Source organism: Pseudopipra pipra, chromosome 21 (assembly GCF_036250125.1).
Source record: "Pseudopipra pipra isolate bDixPip1 chromosome 21, bDixPip1.hap1, whole genome shotgun sequence".
NCBI lineage: Eukaryota > Metazoa > Chordata > Aves > Passeriformes > Pipridae > Pseudopipra > Pseudopipra pipra.
In genome coordinates this window covers 1,901,655-1,922,861 of record NC_087569.1, presented here as the reverse complement: position 1 = coordinate 1,922,861, position 21,207 = coordinate 1,901,655, and the positions used below count along the sequence as shown (strand labels likewise).

General features: G+C 48.2%; 1 protein-coding gene and 1 long non-coding RNA gene across 13 annotated transcripts in view; one reads left to right on the top strand and one right to left on the bottom strand.

Moving 5' to 3' along the window:
• Window positions 1–21,207, bottom strand: part of AUTS2 (activator of transcription and developmental regulator AUTS2) — a 1,122,443-nt gene that overhangs the window by 376,069 nt on the left and 725,167 nt on the right. For all 10 annotated transcript variants that reach the window (XM_064677607.1, XM_064677606.1, XM_064677609.1 and 7 more), the window contains 2 exons: window positions 2,300–2,831; window positions 541–794 (listed from right to left, as the gene is read on the bottom strand). In XM_064677607.1, the coding sequence (XP_064533677.1) occupies window positions 541–794; window positions 2,300–2,831 (786 nt within the window). The remainder of the gene's footprint in view (window positions 1–540; window positions 795–2,299; window positions 2,832–21,207) is intronic.
• On the top strand, window positions 17,441–20,051 carry LOC135425383 (uncharacterized). Of its 3 annotated transcripts, none has more exons than XR_010435581.1 (4): window positions 17,441–17,667; window positions 18,177–18,312; window positions 18,409–18,511; window positions 19,363–20,051. It is a non-coding gene; the product is annotated as an uncharacterized LOC135425383 (long non-coding RNA). The 3 variants fall into 3 exon arrangements; XR_010435582.1 differs by having other exon boundaries at window positions 17,463–17,667; window positions 18,250–18,312; XR_010435583.1 differs by lacking the exon at window positions 18,177–18,312 and having other exon boundaries at window positions 17,478–17,667.

Sequence of the window (21,207 nt, the reverse complement as noted above, 5' to 3'; positions counted from 1 at the left end):
TGGCAGGGTGGTGGATCCAGATTAACATCCTTCCAACCCAAACCATTCCATGATTCCATGATCTCCCCACAGTCGAGGTACAAAAGAGCACAGTTTTCTCCAGTGGTAAGAATCTCTACATCTCACCCCCCCACACCATCTTGCACAAACCCAGGCTCAGCACCACTGTGTTCACAGCCACTGCAGACCCTCTCCCCAGCCAGGGAAGCAACGCCGGGCTCAGACCACAACTGCAGTGAAGACCTTCAGCAAAGGGGTCACAGATTCTGTGGGGGCACACAGTGGTTGTACCATGGGTTGAACAAAAGAGACATGAAAAAAGCACAGCCTTCCGAAAATAGTCATTCCCAGGCCAGATGAAAAGTCATTGGGTATGTCTGGGTGTTTTGGGGCTTTGATATCACTTAGAATCATCCAGCAGCAAGTACAGCCTCTCCCCACTCAACAGTGCACCAAAAACAGTTACTGGGACTAAAACCAGAGAACTGGTGTCCTACACTGCACGAGACCCTCCGGGGCCACCACCCCTCTGGCTCTTACCTGAGTAAGTGCTACCAGCGGGGTGTCCTGGAACCTGCAGTGTCCCTGACGTCAGTGGAGGTGGAGGGGGCAGAGCCGTGGGAGGGGCAAACATATTGGGGTGGTGGGGGTGTGCTGGGGGCTGCAGGGTGGGCGTGAAGGTGTGCAGGGGGCTGTGGCTGGGCAGGGACAGCGGGAACGGGGAGGCCGAGGGGTGGTGGGATATGTGGGGAGGAGGGGCCTGAGTCTTGGCAGGAGTGCTGCTTCTGCTGCTGCTGTTAACGAGAAGAAAAGCAATTAGGCTTTGCATGGAGGGGAGGAAAGCTCTGAACACAGACCCCCTCCCAACCCACACACAGCTCACATCAAACACAGCACGGATGGAACTCAAGGATTACAGATGCAGGTTACTATTCCCAGCCCCACCACTGTGATACTCCTTCCTCCCACCACCTGCTGGACCTTCCCTGGTATCTTTTACTTCCTTTGGTCTCTCCACACCAGCACTTGACACATATTCTCCCTCTCTGTAGGAGGCTGGTATTCTGTCCCCCGACAACACAGGGATGACACACAAAGGAGTAATCAGCCCTGTGCATTCATTACTTAATTATCAGGTCCTTTTTACATGACTGCTTCTGATTCATGTTTTCAGGCAAATGGAGCTCAAAATAAGTGATCACTGAATTAGTAAAAGTTTAATTTTTTTTTGCTATGAATTAGTAAGATGAAAGACTGCAGGAAATGTGGAACGAAGGTGAGAAGGCAACAAAAGATATGTGCTTATTGTATAGATAATGCCTCTCTCTACCCCCACAATATAAAGAGATAAGATGAGTCAACAAAATAACTATTTGTGATTACACTGGTTGCAATTTCTCAGGTTTCTTTTCCTACTGATGAGTGTCTAAAATATATTCATCTAGGGCTGAATTCTACTTGTCTTTATTTCACGTAACAGCATGTTCTGATTGCAGTGACTTTTAAAGACAAGCAATACCAGCTTGGTTAAAAATAAATCCAAGTCTTAAACACCTCCATAGTCAAAACATGAAGCAACCATAGTGCTGGTTCACCAGGTCTTGAAGGTCACCATCTGCCTCAGATTTGGGGAATGACGACCTTGCTTAGAGCAGGGGAAACCTAAGGGTCCTGACTCCAGAGACATCACGGGTTTCTGTGAATGTGTCGTTTAATCTCACTGCTCATCTTTAGAGGGGGACAACAAAAGGTGAGGCTGATGAGAGCCAGGTGAGAGAAAACCACTGCAGACTGCCAGGTGTCAGCAGTGCAGGAAACACGGAGCTGTGCAGTCCCTGGTGTGTGACTGGTGGTGCTGGGCTGTGTGCACCTGCACCACACTCCCTGCTCTAGGGCACAGCAGTGCCTGGAGAATCAGATGTTTACAAGGATGGCAGGGTTAAAGAGTTACCCTTCAGAGACCAGCCCAGCCTGCAGAAACTGCAATTTTCTTCCCCTCATGTATACTGTGTAAAATCCCCTCCAAAAGCCCAAGTATGACAGGCAGGAAAAGTAAAAGCTAATTTAAAAATAGCCAGGGTTTTTGGGATCGCCAGGTCAGACACAGAGTGATCCTGGCTCATCTCAGGGTAGGAGCTGAGGTTAAATGCACTAAGTCCCCTCTACTTCCCAGTGATGGGATGGGATGTGCTGCCACTCATCTCCTTTAGTTAATTCCCCTCCACTCCACCCAGGCTCAGCCCAGCGTCCCACCCCGGCACGGCTGCAGAGACCCAGACCCACGTCTCCATCCTCCTACCTTAAGCTGTTGAGGCTCAAGCTGCTGCTGTTGTAGGCGGAGAGGGGCTGGGAGAGGCTCTGTGCGGCGGGATGGGGCTGCACGGCGGGCAGGGCCGCCTGGGCCGGCGGCAGCGGCGACTGCGGCCGCGGCGGGTGCTGCCCGGGGGGGTGCTGTGCCGAGGGGTGCTGTGCCGAGGGGTGCTGTGCCGAGGGGTGCTGTCCAGGGGGGTGCTGGGGAGCGGGGGCCCGGGAGGGCTCCTCGGGGGCCGGGGGCAGCGGCGCGGGCAGGGGCGGCGGGACGGGCAGCTCCGGGCGCGGGGCGAGCGCGGGGCTGGGGCAGCGGGCCTCGGGCGGCTCGGGGTGAGGCTGGGCCAGCGGCTGCGCCGCCTGAGGGCAGGGGTCTTTAGGCACCACGGGCTCAAGGACGGGGTCTTTGCTGCTGTCCTGGCTCTTCTCTTGGCTCCTTTCTAATCCTGATATTTTGGGGACAGCCGGGCCCCGAGCACCAGGGTCGTCATTGTCAGCGGGCGGACCGACTCCTAACTCCTTATCTGCAACAACACAGAGACAGAAAGGGTTAAAACCAAGCTAGCAAAACCAGTCACACTCTGGGCAGTTCCATTTTGTTTTCATCAAGAACCACCCATGCCAACACGAAACCAAATCAAACCCCTCTGCCTGTCTGATAACCCTCCTCAGAACAAAGCCCCTGGCAGAGAAGAGAGACCCTGTTTAGTGCTGCTGTTCTCCATCGTGTTCACTCATCATCACTGACCCGCTGAGGGAACCAATGCCACCCGAGCTCTGGGCCTCATCACAGAAATGTCAGGGTTGGAAAAGACCTACAAGATCATCACCCACCAACCCATCACCACCACCACGTTCACCACTAACCATGTCCTCAAGGGCCACATCCACATGTTTCTTGAACACTTCCAGGGATGGGGACTCCACCACCGCCCTGGGCAGCCTGTGCCAGTAGTGCCTGACCACCCTTTTAGTGAAGGAATTCTTCCCAATATCCAACCTGACCCTCCCCTGGCACAGCTGGAGGCCGTTCCCTCTCCTCCTGTCCCTTGTTCCCTGGCAGCAGAGTCCGACCCCCCCCCGGGTCCCCCCTCCTGTCAGGGGGTTGCAGAGCCAGAAGGTCCCCCCTGAGCCTCCTTTTCTCCAGGCTGAGCCTCCTCAGCTCCCTCCGTCGCTCAGACCCTTCAGCATGACACAAGATCTAAACATTAAAACCCTGGCTCTTTTTGGTTGGCTGGTCAGGAATGACTTACTTCTATTTTCCAACTCTTTAGTAATATTGATTAATTAATATTATTATAATTTTAACATTTTATACAGTGGAGTTTTGCTCACTGGAGCTCTACAGCAATTTCCCATTGGAATCACTCCCCAAACCTTCTGCCAAAGCATATCCGGTCCACAGCACCCCTTGGAATAAATTGAGGGAATGCTGCTGACCCAAGACTGGAAGAGGTGATGTCTGAAGGAGGGGCGATCAGGAGCACCATTTAGGGCTGTATCCCACAATAATTTGGAACAGCTGAACCTACACCTTCAGCAAATATGGAAGTGCAGCATATGGAAAGCACAGAAGGTTTGAAGGGAGTTGGGACAAACTTATAATTAAAAAAGGATCCAGTGTTCTAAATAACCTTAAGACAGGAAAACTTTACTCCTTCTTCTGACAGTTTTAAGGGGTAAAATGACTAAATGCATAATAAAATAATACACATCCAGAGAAAATTGTTGACAGCTCCATTGTCCAAACCCCAAAGTAAAGGAGTGAAATAAAGAGGGAGGGGAGTGAACTCGCCCAGCCCATAGCCCAGGCACACGTTCTCCAACCATCACATCACTGGAGACAGCCTGGCAGCAATGTGTCACAAACACAGCATCATCTGGGTTTCATTTAGTTAAGACATCAAAACAAACCATGTCAGGCACCGTTACTGGTGCTTTACAGGCCCTGTGCAAAGGTAGCAGCAGAGGTTTTTCATATTTTGTAGACAGGAGATGGGGAAAAGAGGGTAAAGAGAGTCAAAAGGGAGGTAAAGAGGATAAGAAGGAAGAAGGAAAGGGGAAAAAAGTAAGCAGACTTATTTGATGAGGACCTACTTTAATCACTTCTGGAATATGTAACCCGTAACAGGCACAGAGGCTCCTCCACAAATTTGGATCAGAAGACTATGGAGACAAGAGTGGGACTCCAGAGGGATAAAAATAATTACTGTGCCGTATGCTCAGGGTCTATCTCACTGCAATTAAATTGCAGGTTCTAAATAAAGGGACTTCCCTTGCATTAATTGTTTGGATCAATCCTGTTTGATCAAACAATTTTAGAAATTAGACAGAGAGTGATCTGCACATGTGTAAAGGGAGGTCCCCAAGGAGGAAAGAAGTGAGCACGTTTGTTCAGGGATAGGTGGATCTATGTTCTCAGTCCTTACAGGTGTAAGAGTTAAAAGGTTTTGTTTTGTTTTGTTTTGTTTTGTTTTTAACACAATGGCATAATAATTAGGGCTTTGAGGGCTTAGCCTTGTCACTAGAAATCCTCCACTAGATGAATGAAGTAGGTGGTCTGGAAATCCTGCACAGGTGATACTTCCAAATCTACAGGGAACACCTTGCACTCAGTGCATTCATTGAATCCTTCCACTTGGTATTTTTATCCCCTCTCATGTGTGGAACATTTATTCAGCACAGCTCTGTGCTGAGGATCTGCTCCTCATGCTTCTCCTCCCCAGGAGAAAAGGGTTGGGAATGCCACTGTCTCCTGGGGATCTTTTGCTGCTGCTCACATCTTCATTACACAGCACCAAGTACCATTCCTGGCAGTCTGCACTTGGGAGATGCTCTTTGAAGTGAGATAATGTTGTTCCAAATGTCTCACACCAAATCTGCCCATGGTTTCTCCCTCTCCCTGTCTAACCCCCCTGCCCCCACACAGTCCCCCAAAACAGGGTCAGCTGTCCAGGAGTCTCTCTAACCCCAGTAACCTAGGGCACATGTCCCTGCATGGGTGATAATTATGATGTATAAATCACAACTTTCTCATACCACAGTATCTCTTTGGGGAGCTGAAATCTGCCCTCAGTGATGAACATTACCAGTTACAGGTACTTGGGCTCCCAGTTCTCCCAGCACTCACTGATTTTGTCTAAATGAGTGGCATCCTCAAACTCCCCAGGGCTGCCCATGGCACTGCCCAGGCTCCCCAGGGCAGTGGGCACAGCCCCAAAGCTGCCAGAGCTCCAAGAGTGTTTGGAATGCTCTCTGGAACAGGGTGGGATTGTTGGGGTGTCTGTGCAGGGCCAGGAGTTGCACTGGATGATCTTTGTTGGTCCCTCCAGCTCAGGATATTCTGTGATTCTGTGTTTCATAAGGAGGGTTTGAGTCTTCATCAACAGCACTTCAGGGTCACACAAACAAGATTAGGCTTTTTCTACCAGTACATCCTGACTGAGAGGCTCAGTGTGAGAGCTATGGGGAAAAAAACCCCTTTATGTCACTGTGACACAGACAAGCCAGCCTTCTGAGTTTGTTTATCATCACAGGAAAGTTCACAAGTGAACTTTCTTTGCTGGCAGCCTCCACGCTCTGTTTTGGATGAAGTGGAATCACTGCATCGTTATTCAGGAGAGCAGGAACTGTGATGTAACTTCCATGGCCTCCCCTTCCCCACTGGGTTGAACCTGCATGCAGCAGCAGTCAGTCTTTTACTGAAAAAGGAATAAAGCCATAATTTGATGCTGAGGACTGAGGAACATTGGCTTAGCTTGTCCCACCCACACAGGAGATGCAGCTTCCATTATCTTCCTTTCCTGTGCCATTTGATGTGTCTTAAATTTAAAATTCCTCTGTTTTTCACTTAGCACAGACAAACTGGGGATGTCTCAAGAGGAAGGACTCCCAGTAGCCTCCATGAAACCCTGCAGTGTGTGTGATTCTTACTGCATTGGCTCCATTACACTTCCCTCCAGAGCCATGGATTTGTATAATAAGCACACATTATATGCAGCTTTCCATCGTTGCCTCTCTTCCTAGTGTGCAAACCAGTAAAATTTGCCCCAAACTCCATGTTCTGGCTCCTTTGGACCAGCTGGGTGGTCCCAAAGAGCCAGAGGAAGGCCAGGGGTGGCCAGTTGAGACCATCACAGCCACAGATGATGCCCAGCTGTGCTTCTGCTGACAGAAAGGCCCCATCAGAATTTGCCAAATTAGAAAATCCCAGAGATTCACCAATACAGAACACTCTCAGTTTGCCTGGTCAAGTGTTGCTTGCAATGGGTTCACCATGTCTGGTTGCATGGGAGGTGCCAAGAGCCAGCACAGGGCATTCCATGGTGAGAGCTGAGGCCCCTGGGCAGCCCCAGTGGCAGCCAAGGACGTGTGACCTGGGCATCCCTGCCCTGCCCTGCCAGGACCTGGGGAATGAAACCTCAGGCAACGTCCTGCATGATGCTGTCAGCTCACAGTGGCCAAGCTTTCCTTCTGAACATAAAATCATCCAACTTTTCCATGTCCAGGTCTACAGTGTCATCCAGAAACTAGGCTGTATCATATCCTGTCACTCCTCCCTCTGCCTGCATCAGGATTCAGCCTCTCCACGTCTGGCCTGGGAGCCTTCAGGCATCTTCAGAGAGCTCTTCAGAACCAGCACTAAATTTTTCACTTTCCTGAGAGGAAAGTTTTGAATTAAGCTCAAAGACCTTATTGCACAAGTAAGAAAATTACAGGAATTTTCAGTGTTTTGCAGCATTATCTCTGGGACTGAGCATTCAGCCTACCAAAGAAAGATTTTATGGCATTATTTAATTTAAAAATAGTATTAATTTTCTTTTTCTACTTTGCTGAGCTGAACTCTTCTCTTGAGAACACTGCCTCTGCCTAACTCAAGTTTTCTGCAAACTTCTTAATGCAAGATTAAAAACACAGATCTTTCAAAAATAGACTCTTTTTCTCCAGCTTTACCACGGATAAGTGTGGAGTTGGTGCAAACTGTCACAGCAAATACAAGCCCCTAGAAGATCTCTGGAGTCATGGAGTGCAGGAAAGATCTACCCCACAGACCACCAGCCCTGGGAGGTTCACCTCAGCAAGCACTTTACAAGGCTTGAAACAATTAATCAGGTTGAAGACCTTTCATATTGATTAGACACTGGTCAGTGCAACACTGGGATGAACAGGGGCAGGTGGCAGGAGCTGTTGGGTGCACCAGCCAAGAGGGACCACACAGGCCCCAGAGGGATTCAGTTGCTCCACTGGATACACATAATTTGCTAAAAACAATTTCTCATTTTTAGCACACAGTCATCTTTCATCCTAATTTCCAAGGACACTAACAAAGCATTTGATTATGCAAATGAAGAAGATGCCTTGGAAAGCAGCTCTGTCATCTGCTGATAGCAATTACTCCCCAGAAAGCAGGTATTTAGTACAAGTGAACAGCAAGGATGGTGACACACTTTGCACTTAATTATAAAACAAAGGAAATCATTCAGGACAAAAGATTTTGCTACCTCCTGTTAAATGTTTATCTTCTGTGTTCAAACGGATTTAATTGTCAACAATGAAGTTGCAGATCAGTGAAAAGAAGCACTTAGTGGGATTGCACAAGATGTTGACAATTCTTCAGTCATTGAGCTGCTTCTGGCCTTGATTTGAGAGTGCAGAGTCCTCCAATACTGCACATGAAATAATTTATTTAATCCAGCTCTTAAACAGAACATACTCCATAAATGTAAGTCCTGTAGCCCTGTACACTGGGAGTGTAATACTAACAGCCCTTATTTTTAAAAAAGCACTTTTTACTTAGTAAAAAGGAATGAGATAAAGCTTTCCAGAGGAAAGCAAAGCACAGAACATCCAAACACTCCCCTCTCTCAGAAATCCTGGCATTTTGGTCAATAGGAAGGAGCTGCAGGCTCAGCACGACAGACCCTGGGAGAGAGAAACACTGGGAGAACTCAATCCTGCTTCAGTGCAGGGACACGATATGCACAGCCAAAGGTCTATTTCCAATAGGGAAAATCTCCTGACTTCCTAACCCTTTCAGTTCATAATCAATAAATTACATCATTAACTACACAACCCTGAAGTATTCCATGGCCAGCTCAGGTGCTGACTGAAGGGGACTTCTCTCAAACATCAGGAAAACTTCCCACATGGCAACTGCTGCTGACAAAGTCACTGGGGGGTATTGTTTGATAATAATGGGTTTGAGCTCAAAGAGTTTTACCTTCCTGTTTCAAGTCTGCGTTTTTAATTAAAGAATTCGAGGTCTTGTCTTCACAGTATTTCTAAAGCACACCCAGATTCACACAAATGAAGGCAACACCTTGTTAAGCCAGGCTGGTGGTCTGTGTTTCCCACCACCCACTGCACCAGCACAAGGCTTTTCCAAGTCAGGTGTACAGCCCTTGGAGCCAGGGTATGAAAAGCCACCTGCCCAGCCCATGGGCTCTCATGCTGATCTCTGCTCAAAGACTGGCTTACACCCAAAAGCCTGAGATTTTCTGCCAAGATTCTCTAGAATTGTGGTGACAACCATGAGCTTGTTATGTACCTAAATCTCAAGAGTCGTAGAATCCCAGAATGGTTTGGGGTGGAAAGGACCTTAAAGCTCATCTCATTCCACCCCTGCCATGGGCAGGGACACCTTCCACTAGCCCAGGTTGCTCCAAGCCCCATCCAACCTGGCCTTGGACACTCCCAGGGATGGGGCAGCCCCAGCTTCTCTGGGCAGCCTGTGCCAGGGCCTCCCCACCCTCACAATATCCCATCTAACCCTGCCCTCTGGCAGTGGGAAGCTGTTCCCTCTTGTTCTGTCACTCCAGACTTTTGTCCAAAGTCCTTATCTGCCTTCTGCAATCCTCTTTGGGCTATTCCAGAAACACTTTGTGACCCACCCAGTGGTGAGAGCATTTCAAACCTGCCCAGAGCAAATAACGTGGCTGTACAGGGCAATAATCAATTAAAAAAGAAAGCACAGGAAGGCTTGATAATTTTCTCCAATTATCAACAGGGACATCACCTCAGCACAAGGTTAACCCCATCACAGGGCGAGGGAAGGCAAATGTAGTGGGCTTATCCAATGTATTTGCTTTGGCCACGTAGCCACAATATTCCCTCAAATGCCCATGACATCTGCTCAGCCCGCTCCAATGTGACAGGATTACTTGAATGAGCCTGAACAAAACCAGCTTTCAAAAGCAGCTTGAAAAGTATCACTGATTGAATTTAGCCTGACAGCTCAGTTTAATATACCAAGGACAAAAAAGATCTGTGGGATATGTTTATACAGCAAAATAACACATCTATTCCCCGTGAGAGGTGTCATACCCCCAACTCACCAGCCACATACCCCTGCTTCCTTTGGGAATTTGTTCTTTAGAGCCAAGAATTTCTATTCTGATTTTAAAGGCACGATGCCAATATAAGCAGAGACCTTAAAAACTCTTGCTAACACTAACATGAAGCTCAGCCTGACCAAGACAATTCCTACTTTTAACTACAACCATTTCAGCTCATTGGTGTTTACAGGGAAACTTTGCTGAGTTTACACATCCCAGCTCCCCCAGCAGGGTCACTTTACACTATTTCTCATGCTCGGCACTATTTTGCTCCTGTTTCCAGTGCTGCAGAGAAAAATATGGGTATTATGGAATCACAGAATCACAGCACCATTAGGGCTGGAAAAGCCCTCTGAGATCCTCGAGTCCAACCGTTCCCCCAGCATCGCCAAGGCCACCACTGACCCATGTCCCCAAGTGCCACATCCACATGTCTGCTGAATCCCTCCAGGGGTGGTGATTCCACCACTGCCCTGGGCAGCTGTGCCAGGGCTTATCCGGCCATCTGCTCTAACACAGCACTGCTGAGGAAGAATTCTTCTGGTCTGGGTCATATCAGTAAATGCAGATTTCACTGCTTCTGGCCAACAAAGTGTCTCATTAAATGTGTCAATTATAAGTGTCCAGTAATGCCCATCTCTCTGTAAATTGAATTTCTGGGCTAAAACACATCTCATGAATTTGGTTTGTTTTAAAAGGGGGGAAAAAAGAAGCTAATTTACTGAATTGGTTAAAATGTGTAACTGAAGATCTACCTATCATTTCTGTTTCATTCCTTTGACAACATAGTCACTAAAAGCTTTTCTTTGCATGTAAACATGATTCTGCACACCAAATTCTTCCTGCAAGGGACAGCAGTATAGGACTTAAGTGACTTTATAGAAATTAAAATAGAAAAGAATACAACATTGAGAAAAAGACATGGCAACAACAAGGACTCTGGCATGCTTTGTTCTTGCATCATTCTAGAGCATTTTGTACATAGGAGTGGGATATTCCACTGTATGGCAAGTCAGAAATGGAGAACTTTCTAGCTTTGAATGACAGCCATCCCTATGGGACCATTGCTGTCTCCTGGATAATTCACTGTAGGTATTGGGGCCTCTTCTGGTCCAAAGATCTCCTGGTGCCCTCTCTCCCCTCCATCATTGCTACAACAGGTTTCCTTGGTCTTGGTAACTTGTGCTCTTGACCATGTCTCTCCAAACCTGCTCTCCACATCATAAGCAGACATCAGTCAAACCACAGCCCTCCCAGTAACCAAACCTACAGAAACAGCTGAAGTCTGACTAATGGCCCAAGTCACACCCATGTTCAGACAGGAGATGGGGAGCTGTGGAACCTGGCAGGCCACCCAGAGATGCTGTTTGCCATGTTCATGGCAACTGGAAAGGCTGTGCTGCCAACCAGCTCTGCTTTCACACGTCAGGTCAGCTGGTGGTCCCTGGTAGAGTAAATTTTGGTACAGCAAAGGGTCCCTTATATCCTAATTGCTTCACACAGTGTGACATGTTTTACTCCAATCAGCTGAACTACTCTCACTACGTTTATCTGTGACCTGAGGGGGTTTATTCCTTATAACTACATACAGCAGGACTCTGTGAAATAGGATTTCTGACAGGACTATTGACTCATTGAGCACTGTGCTTGCCCTCCAACAGACCTGGAGGAATAACACAGGTCATGCCAACCAGGCACCTCCATGTGACCAAGAAAGTATTTTCCTTAAGCCCCCTGGATGATCACTTATACCGTGAACACAGGTCAGGCAATGCCCATCATCTCAGGGCACCACTTTTACCACTGTTTCATCATTTTGCTGGAAGACTGACAGCAATGTCAGTGAGCACTGGCCATGGCAGTTTGTAGAAAATGCAATTTGGGACACTCTGGTTTTTTATTACCAACCTGAAAGCAAAATCCGAGTGAAGGTGCAAAGTCAGGGTGAAGGCACTTGTGAACTACCTGTTCACTGCTGAGGCAGATGTTGTCTTCAAGGAAGCTCTGACTCAAATGTTTCTTCCCAGAGGTGTGGATAATCTCTGCACTGTCCATACAGATCACTAAAAAGACACTGAGTTGCTGTGAAAGTGCCTTTGCACATCATCAGCAGCAGTGCTCACCTTAGTGTTTACTGACTGACCTGGCTGTAATGAAAACAGCAGAGCAGCAGGTCAGCAGCGTTCCTGTTATGACAGAGCAGCTGTCTGAGAAGCTGCCACGTGAACACATCCTAAACCACCCCAGCAGGAATGAACACAAACACCCCCAGCTCAGTGTCAGCTCAGCACCACACTCAAAAATCTAAATAAACATCCTCGGTGCCAAAATAAATGGTGAGCAATGAAGGCCAGATTAACGTCAGCTCTGCCCCACACAAACCTCCACTGTCACTGTGGTGTGGTTAATGAGCTGGCAGGTCACAGGGCTGACACAACAGTGTCCTACAAGCAGAAAGGACACCAACATCAGGACAGCCCTGCCTGCTGCAGGGTGCTTTTGCAGCCCCAAACACAGGGATTTTCTACACAAACTGGAATCATTAGCCTGTGTATGATTCATAATGCCATTTGTGCTCCTCACTTTTGTTTTGATTCATGTTGTGCCTTGCTGCTGAGGCTAATTATTATCCAGCACTGGTACATTCAAAGACTTCAGCCTCACATGCAGGATTTTGTGGTGTTGCCTCTGTGTCACAAGGAACTGTAATTCTAAAAGGATTAAAAGTTTACCAGCACAGTCATGTAAAGTAGAAAATGAATTGTTCACTCTTCTCATCTCTGTTTGGAAATTAGATTACGGGCTCCAAGTGAGCTGAAATACAGAATGAGGCAAATCTATGTGATTAGCTCACAGGTGGCCAGTGAGCCTTTCTGGGCTTCAAAGCCTGGCAGATTCCCATTAGCTGCAATAATAAAAGAATGTGTACTTATCCCTCAGCCCCAGCCCTGCCCTGTGCCAACACAGCTACCTGCAGTGCTAATCCTCAGAGCCAATATCATCATCCCCAATTGTTGGTTCATGAGTTTGCTCAGCTGTCGGTCGAACACACGGTCTGTGTGGCACAGCAGAGCTCAGTCCTGCTTCCCCAGCACACTCCACAGCCACTTCCCAGCAGCAGGAGGGACCTGGGGTGCTCACCCCAGCCAGCCCCACGCTGTCAGCAGCTGTTTCCCAGCACTAAGAACAGCGTGGGTACCATTAATCACGAGTGTTTCCTCTAAACAAACAAACACAGCTTCACCTTCATCTTCTCTCTGTGGAAGGCACCCCTGCGAGTGTCAGTGCAACAGAACCCATCACACACCAGGGCAGAAACCAGCACAGACAGCAAATCCAGGGGTGGGCAGAAGGTCACAAGTGATGCAGAACATCAATGGCCCATTTCATGTGGGATTTGCTCCTGACTCATCCCAGGTGCAGATGTGGTGGCACAATGGGAGCCCCACGCTCAGTCACAAGGAAAAACTCTCCAAGTCCTCCTGGCAAGAGGCTGGTTAATACAATGACCCTTGAGGGTTCCTTCCTCCAGCAAACTCACATCCTACCTGGTACAAGTGTGATAACTTTATTATTATTTCTATAAATGTCTAATAATCCTCTGAATTCCCCCTAAGCTCTTCACTGTAATATTATCTCGCCTCAGGGAGCTCTACAACTCAACTTACAATTTCCTTTTCTTCCTTTCATAGAATCACAAAATCATTAAGGTTGGAAAAGCTCTCCAACATCATCAAGTCCAATGTTCAACCAAATACCCCCATGAGCACTAAACCACATCACAAAGTGCTCCTCTACTAATTTCTGGAACCCTTTCAGGGACAGTGACTCCACCACTGCCCTGGGCAGCCTGTGCCAGTGCTTGTCCACTCTTTCAGTGATGAAATATCTTCCTAACATCCAACCTGAACCTTCCCTGGAATGTGTTAGGCTGGGAAATGAGAAACCGTCTCCCTATTCCCACATCACAAACTCACCAGAATATTTCATACTAACTTTATAATTTATACATCAAAAATTTAAAAATCCTGTTGAACAGTGGTGCTGTGGACAGGGGGCAACTAGTGCTTCAGCTATCCACCTTCCCACCCTGCCCTTCCCTGGCATGTTTTATAAGCTGGTCTGGGGAAGCAACTGGAATTCAAAGTAACCTATTCCCTTTTCATTTCCCTTCTAATAAAAGCCTGAACCACCAAAGCTTGCTTCAAACAGCCCTGCTGCTGGAAGAAATGCTTGGAAAACTGCCCCTATCCCTGAGCTGCAGGTCCCTAAAGCACCAACAGGCTCAGTGCTGGAGCTCTCACCCTCCCCCAAGTTGTGCACACATTTAACTGGAAGGGAGTCAGTTCCTGATTAAGCAGCAGCTGATGATTTGATCTGTGGATGAACACCACACACACACCTGGGCTCACAGGCACCAGCTGCTGCAGGGCTGGTGATGTGGCACTCGGGCTGTACCTGCTCGGGATCATCACGTCAGGTAATCAAGGGTGGCACTGAACTCCCCTGCTCGGTGTTACAGCCTCACACAGCCCAGGTTCTCCTTGTGTCACCCCAGTGTCCTAGAGCTGGAGGTCATGGTGACCACCCTCCCCAGGGCAGGACTGCACATGGTGCCAGTTACATCACAGAATCCCAGGATGGGTCAGGCTGGAAGGGACCCCAGTGGGTCACTGGTGCCACCTCCCTGCTCAGGCAGGGCCAGCCCAGAGCACAGGGCACAGGATTGTGTCCAGAGGGCTCTGGAATCTCCCCAGGGAGGAGACTCCAGCCCCTCCCTGGGCAGCCTGTTCAGAGCTGGGGCACTGCCCAGGGAAGAAGTTCTTCCTCCTGTCCAGCTGGAGCTTCCTGGGCATCAGTTCCTGCCCGTTCCTCCTGTGCCATTGCTGGGCCCCCCGAGCAGAGCCTGCTCCATCCTCTGCCCCCTCCCTGCAGCCCCTGACACACAGGGGGAGGGCCCCTCTCAGGGTCTGCTCTGGAGGCTGAACAGCCCCAGCTCCCTCAGCCTTTGCTGCTCAGGGAGATGCTCCAGTGCCCACAGCTCTGCAAAGTGCCAGCAGGAGCTTGTGCTCCAAACCTTTCCAGCAAGAAACCAGACAACCTTCAGAAAAATGGCAGCCTGAAGTCTGCAAAACTGCACACCAGGAATTCCCACTTTGTCTGAATAACTGGTGTGGAGACAGAAGAAAAAAGCCCATTCCAGAGCCAGCCTGGAATGCAACACCCAAACCTCTTCCACCCAGCACAGGTGGAGCACACTGAGAAAGGAGGTTTCATTGCTCAACTTTCATTTTTATCTCAACAGCTGAACAACTCACATTTTACTTTATTTTATTTTCCCCTCTCTGTTCCTCCTCTCCAAGGCCTTTGATCAGGGAAAACATCCCTCCAAGGGGACACTACAGCACCCACTGAACACCCAGCACATGCCTGGGACACATTTACCCAGACATTTATTGACACTTCACCCATGCATCAGGGGCAGAGGGGGGAGGTTTGCAGAGCTGTGGGCAAAGAGGGGTTGGTTTCTGTCCTCCCAACACTCCCACTGGCACCCTGAGTCCTCTCCCAGTGATGGAATGGTTTGAGTAGGAAGGGACCTTAAAGTTCATCTTATTCCATCTCCCTGCCATGGGCAGGGACACCTTCCACTAGCCCAGGTTGCTCCAACCTGGCCTTGGACACTTCCAGGGATGGGGCAGCCACAGCTTGTCAGGGCAACCTGTGCCAGGGGCTCCCCACCCTCACAGGGAACAATTTCTTCCTAATATCTTATCTAAATCTATTCTCTTCCAGCTTAAAAGCAAGAAAAAAGCCCATTCCCATAACTGGTTTGGTTTCCAAGAAGCAGAGCTTGGCTCCAGAAGCAGCCTGATCTGATCTGATCTGATCCAACATCCTAAAATCCATGGGGCTGCAGATGGCAGTGTCCAACAGAAAGCTCAGTTGCTTATAAATTAAGGATAGGCCCCACCTGTGGCATGAAATATCCATCTTGGAGCAAGGGGAACCTTTACAAATAACATTTACTTATGTTTAAGAAAAATACTTTAAAATAGAGGAAAAAAAACCCAAACCACTTTCAGTTTTATAGTATTTTCAATTCTTTTCACAAAGGGAGGTAAAACTGAAACCAAACATTTACTGGGTGCTGGAAGACCAAACCAAGCACACATGATGTTTCAAGAGCAGCCCAGTGAAATAATCAATAACCTCCAATTCAGGTTATTGACTTTTGCACACCCTTGCAGGCATGAGACTCCAGACGAAGGCATCAGAATCACCAAATTGTTCAATTTGCTCTCCTTCAGATATTTCACACTGACATTTTTTATGATGGTGTGTGGAAGCTTGTTCGAGAGAAGCTCTTGAAAGTCAAAGTGGACTTTTAACTCCCCAGATTCCCTCTTTTGCTTCACTTAGGGATCCAGGGCTGCTTTGTGCAAAGACTAAGAGAAATAGGAAATACTCCCTTCTCTGTGTTTTGTCCTCTCTTACAATTTATAGGGGCTTTAGGAAGAAAACCACCTTCTGCTACTCCTTCTGTTTAATCATACCAAAATTACAAAAGATTACACATCTATAAATGGCATTAAAATGGGTTGTCTTTGTGTGCCCCACATTTGCTCCCCCAAAACTCCATCTTGTCTTTTCATGAACCTGTTTGGACAATATAATTCTGCACTCTCTTAGCAGCCACAATAACAAGTTGTTTGGACCACTGTGAACCAGCAAGAACTCATTAAGTCCTGGAGAATGTTTGCAGCTATTTTAGCACGGGCGTGATTTGTTGTGACACGGCAAAACTCCATCATTTCGCCAGGTTTAATGGGTAATAGATGTGCCCCAGCACAGGCTTCTTGCAAGGCTACAAGGAGCTTTCAGCAATAACCCTTGAGGATGTATTGGGCAAACTCATCTTGCAACATCTCCAAATCTGCAGAGAAAATGATGTGAACTATGGCAAATCACCGTGACTCAGGGACGGTGCACCAGACTAGAAGATTAAAGTTCTGCTCCAGCTCCCTCAAGACACAGTTAGGTCAGTGCTTGGCCCTGTTCCTTTTCCAAGGATTTAGATGATGAGCTTTTCAGGGCAGGGGCTGATGTAAAACAAGAATCAGCTCTTGCTTAAGTCCTCTCTGTATTAATTTCATGAGAATAATCATAAGGTTTAAAAAAAAAAAAAAAAGGTCAGATTCAAGCCTGGCAGAATGCCAGCTCTCTTCACCCTGGTTCAACAGATGCATTTGAGTAAGGAAATTTAAGATACAACAATTTATTTCCTTGCACTACTCCTTGTTGTCCATCTGCATGTTTGAGAAGCACCTCACTGGGGTTTCTCCCCTTTGCAGAGAGGGAAGCCTTGAGCATTTGAAAATCGTGTCCTGAGCTCATGTGCCTGGTTTTCCACGAGGCCCTGACAGCCACCAATACTTATAATCATATATAATCAAATATAATCCTTACAGAACATGCAGAGGGCTGAAACTGCACCGATCTCCAGTGCAACACAGAAAATACACAGCAAATCAGCTGGGCCCATAAAGACTTAGAAGGAAACTATTACGAGCTCCATTCAACAGATCAACCCAGTGTGGTGCAAATGGGGAGGATTTCTTTTAATTATCATCAAATCAGAGCTGTCAAATTGACTCTGAGGGAAGGAGGGAGAGCAGCACATGCAAATGGTTCTGGCTGCAGGTTGGGACCAACACTTGCTCCTCACCCTCCACGTCTGGAGGGATCCAACCCCTCCTGCTCCTGGGAGATGCCAAGCCTGCCATTTGTGTTGGAAGGTCTCCAGTGCTCACTTTGAGCTTCCTTGGGGTTTGTTTCTGACTAGCAGGGGAAAAAAAAAGGCAGTTTAGCATTTATCAGCTACACCAGTTTTACTGGAAACTATTGAAAACGTTTAACAACTTGTCCTCGGGGGGAGGGAGGTGGTGCCACGATGAGCACATCAAGTGTTTTCTCTAAGTTACTCTTCTTCAAGCAAGGCTGAAAAATGAACTCTAGATACAAAGTGAGTTTACAGAGACAGAAGGTTTTAGGAGACACAAAACTCTGTGGCCCAGGAAGTCAGTACAGGAAGAGATGACAGAATCACAGAATGGTTTGGGTTGGAAGAGACCTTAAGACCATCCAGTTCCACCCCTGCCATGGGCAGGGACACCTTCCACCAGCCCAGGTTGATCCAAGCCCTGTCCAACTTGGTCTGGGACACTTCCAGGGATGGGGCAGCCACAGCTTCTCTGGGCAACCTGTACCAGGGCCTCCCCACCCTCACAGGGAACAATTTCCTCTCATATCCCATCTAACCCTGCCCTTTGGCAGTGGGAAGCTGTTCCCCTTGTCCTGTTACTCCAGGCTCTTGTGAACAGTCTCTCTCCATCTTGTTTGTGGGCTCCCTGTGAGGGAGGACAACCCTGACTGGGACTGGGGCTCACAGGTGACTCCAGCAAAGCCCAGAGTGAGGCAGGGGTAGAGACCTGCCCCTTCCATCCCTGCTCTCCCTTCTTCCTTAATGAACAGTCACTCAGAACAGACCAGTGGTCACATCACAACTCATCCCTGGATTCAAAATCTCTCTCCTTCCCTTCTCCAGCTCCACACTCCACCAGGCTGCAGCTCCCCTCTCTGCAGTGCCATCGTGGCACAAACCTGCCAGGCACGTAGAACTTAATGATCTAATCCTCCCACTTTCACAAAGACCAGATTAGCTTTAAGTTAAATACTCTTGTTCCTTAAATTTCCTCCTTGTCAGGATGCCATGGGAAGCTCTTAATCTTACGAAAAAGAGCCTGAGGACATTCTGATGCTTCTGCATGAAGAGAGAAAGCAGTCCACAGTGCCAAGATAAAGCTGAGGTATTAAACTAATCCCCCAGGCCGGGGGTGTGCAGGCAGGAGGGGTGGGTGTGCAGGCAGGAGGGGTGGCTGTGCAGGCAGGAGGGGTGGCAGTGCGGGCAGGAGGGGTGGCTGTGCGGGCAGGAGGGGTGGCTGTGCAGGCAGGAGGGGTGGCTGTGCAGGCAGGAGGGGTGGCTGTGCAGGCAGGAGGGGTGGCTGTGCGGGCAGGAGGGGTGGCTGTGCAGGCAGGAGGGGTGGCTGTGCAGGCAGGAGGGGTGGCTGCTGCTCATCAATCACCGAGGCTGCAACCGGGACCCTGCCGGGAGCATCCCCCGCTCCACGAACAGCACACCCAGCACACCCCGGCTCGGGATACACTTGTGCAACTCCTCAGCTGCAAAGAAATCCAATAAAGCTGTGAATTAGCCCCAGAAGCCCAGGGGCTGATGAATCCAGCCAGCCTGCCCGCACTTGCCACGTCGGGCCCTTTGCTGGCACAGCCCAGGGCCAGCAGAGCAGCTCCACTGAGGGGACACTGTGCAGGGAGAGAGGGAGCATCCCAAACCACCACACTGCTCCATGACAAACAAGCCTGCAACTGCTCTCCAGTTGGATGGTTGGAAAGGTGAATTTTCCCTTGCTAGGTGTGACACCAAAGGGTCTCTGGACTGGCAGTGCCCGACCCACCGGGAGCTCCTGCAGCCAAGCTTCCACCTCCTCACCAAGCTCCTTGGATTGAAGCCTGGTCTTAGACAACAGAAAGGAAAAATCTTCCTAAACTTGAAATAAAACAGCAGAGCCTTTTCCCCCAGGTAAAGACCAGAGCACATTTATGAAGCAACTAATCTTCTTTTCATCCTTCTCATCCGCAGGCTTTGAGAGACCACAGGCATTTTACCTAACACCATAAACCCCAGTGTGGCACCTCCAGCTTGGCTCACCACTCCTCACTGCTCCAGACAGCCAGCAACACACTGGAAGGGACCTAATTCCTGTACAGCTTCCCATGGGCAGCACAGCCTTCTGGAGATTCATCCCTGGATCACGGGAACCAGGGGGATCTGCTAGAGGAGGGAAGTTCACCTCACTCACTGCCCAGCAAACTGTGTCTGTATCAGCTGAAGACAACTCAAAGGCAAGTTTGCAAAAGCAGGTTAAATATCAGTGTATGATATCAAGCACTGGCTTCTACAGTTTCATATTTTAAGATCAGATAAAAAAGGAAAGAAAGGTTTTTCCCTGCACATCTCTTTATAGACTTTCCAACAGCTTACACACAAAGCATTTAGACACTTTAATTTCCACTCTAATATGAATACTCTAACCCCAAATGAAACCTATTAAAAATTAAATTCTTATATTAAGTTTAAGATGCGTCTCTTTTCTCCCCAGGTCCCATTAAACACTCTCCCTACACACAGTTTAGAAGACAGAAGAGATCCTAGAGAATATTTACAAAGAGAACAAAACCCCCTGAGGGTTTTTATGTTACTACAACATTAATCTATTTTAATCACACAACAGATTAAAACCAAACAACATTAAATGGTTCTGCAAAGTACCCAGTGAAAGTCTATCTTTGTTGCACAAAAAAAACCTCAGGAAAAAATTAAAGTGCTTGGAAATAGGGTTATGATGTTGTTCCACAGAGACAGAACACAGCAAAATCAAGACTGGGCCATAGAGCCCCTGGTGGGAAGAATATCACAGAATCATGGAATACCAGGCTGGTTTGGGTTGGAAGGGACCTTAAAGATCATCTTGTTCACCCCCTGCCATGGGCAGGGACACCTTCCACCAGCCCAGGTTGCTCCAAGCCCCATCCAACCTGGCCTTGGACACTTCCAGGGATGGGGCAGCCACAGCTTCTCTGGACAAACCATTCCAGGATTCTGTGATTACTTCAGCAATCGTTTCTACCATAAATCTTGGTAACTCTGACATCTTCTCTATTTCCCTCACGCCCTGTCCCAGCCCCTCCAGCCTGTTCTCACACAGTGCCCTTTGCTGTGTGAGCATCTCCTCTGCCCACCTACAACCCCCACCCTCAGCTCTGTTTTGGGGGGATGGAGCCCAGTGAGCAGAGCCTGTTCCTCAGAAGTTGCCTTGAGCAGCTGCTGTGAACAACAGCCCTGGTTTCTATCCCATGCTCTAAGATTTTATTCACCTTTTAATTATTTACATCTTTTTTAACAGTTTCAGTGCAGTAAATTAAAATATCTATTGAGCTGACCACAGGTGATTTCCTTGAATAATCCCAGCTAATTTAGAGGCTGGGGCTGCTTATGAGTAGTTCATTCTTCCAGTAGCCCCCATCTCAGAGTTGCTAACACAGAATCTCCTCTGCTGCTGCTGCAGCTGCTCAGTGGCCTGGTTATCTCACCCTGATGCTCAAGGTTGTTTTTTCTCATCTTGAGTAACCCAAATAATTGTGCTTCTGTAACTGAGTTTGCCATCTCACTGCCCAACAGGCTTTTGATGAAGAACTGCAGCATTCTCCAGGATGGGTTTTGCTGCATCCCAGATCAGATCCATACACTGCTGCAAAGCTGAGCCTTTCCAACAGTCACAAGCCAATGTGTTCCATCACAGTTTTATAACCACCTTTGCCCAGCAGACACTGGATGGGAGCAGTTACGTTGGAGCTTGAAATTATCTCAAGAAACTACAAAGAAAAATACCTGCTCTTGTTCAAAGCTGTTAGATTTACTGAAATG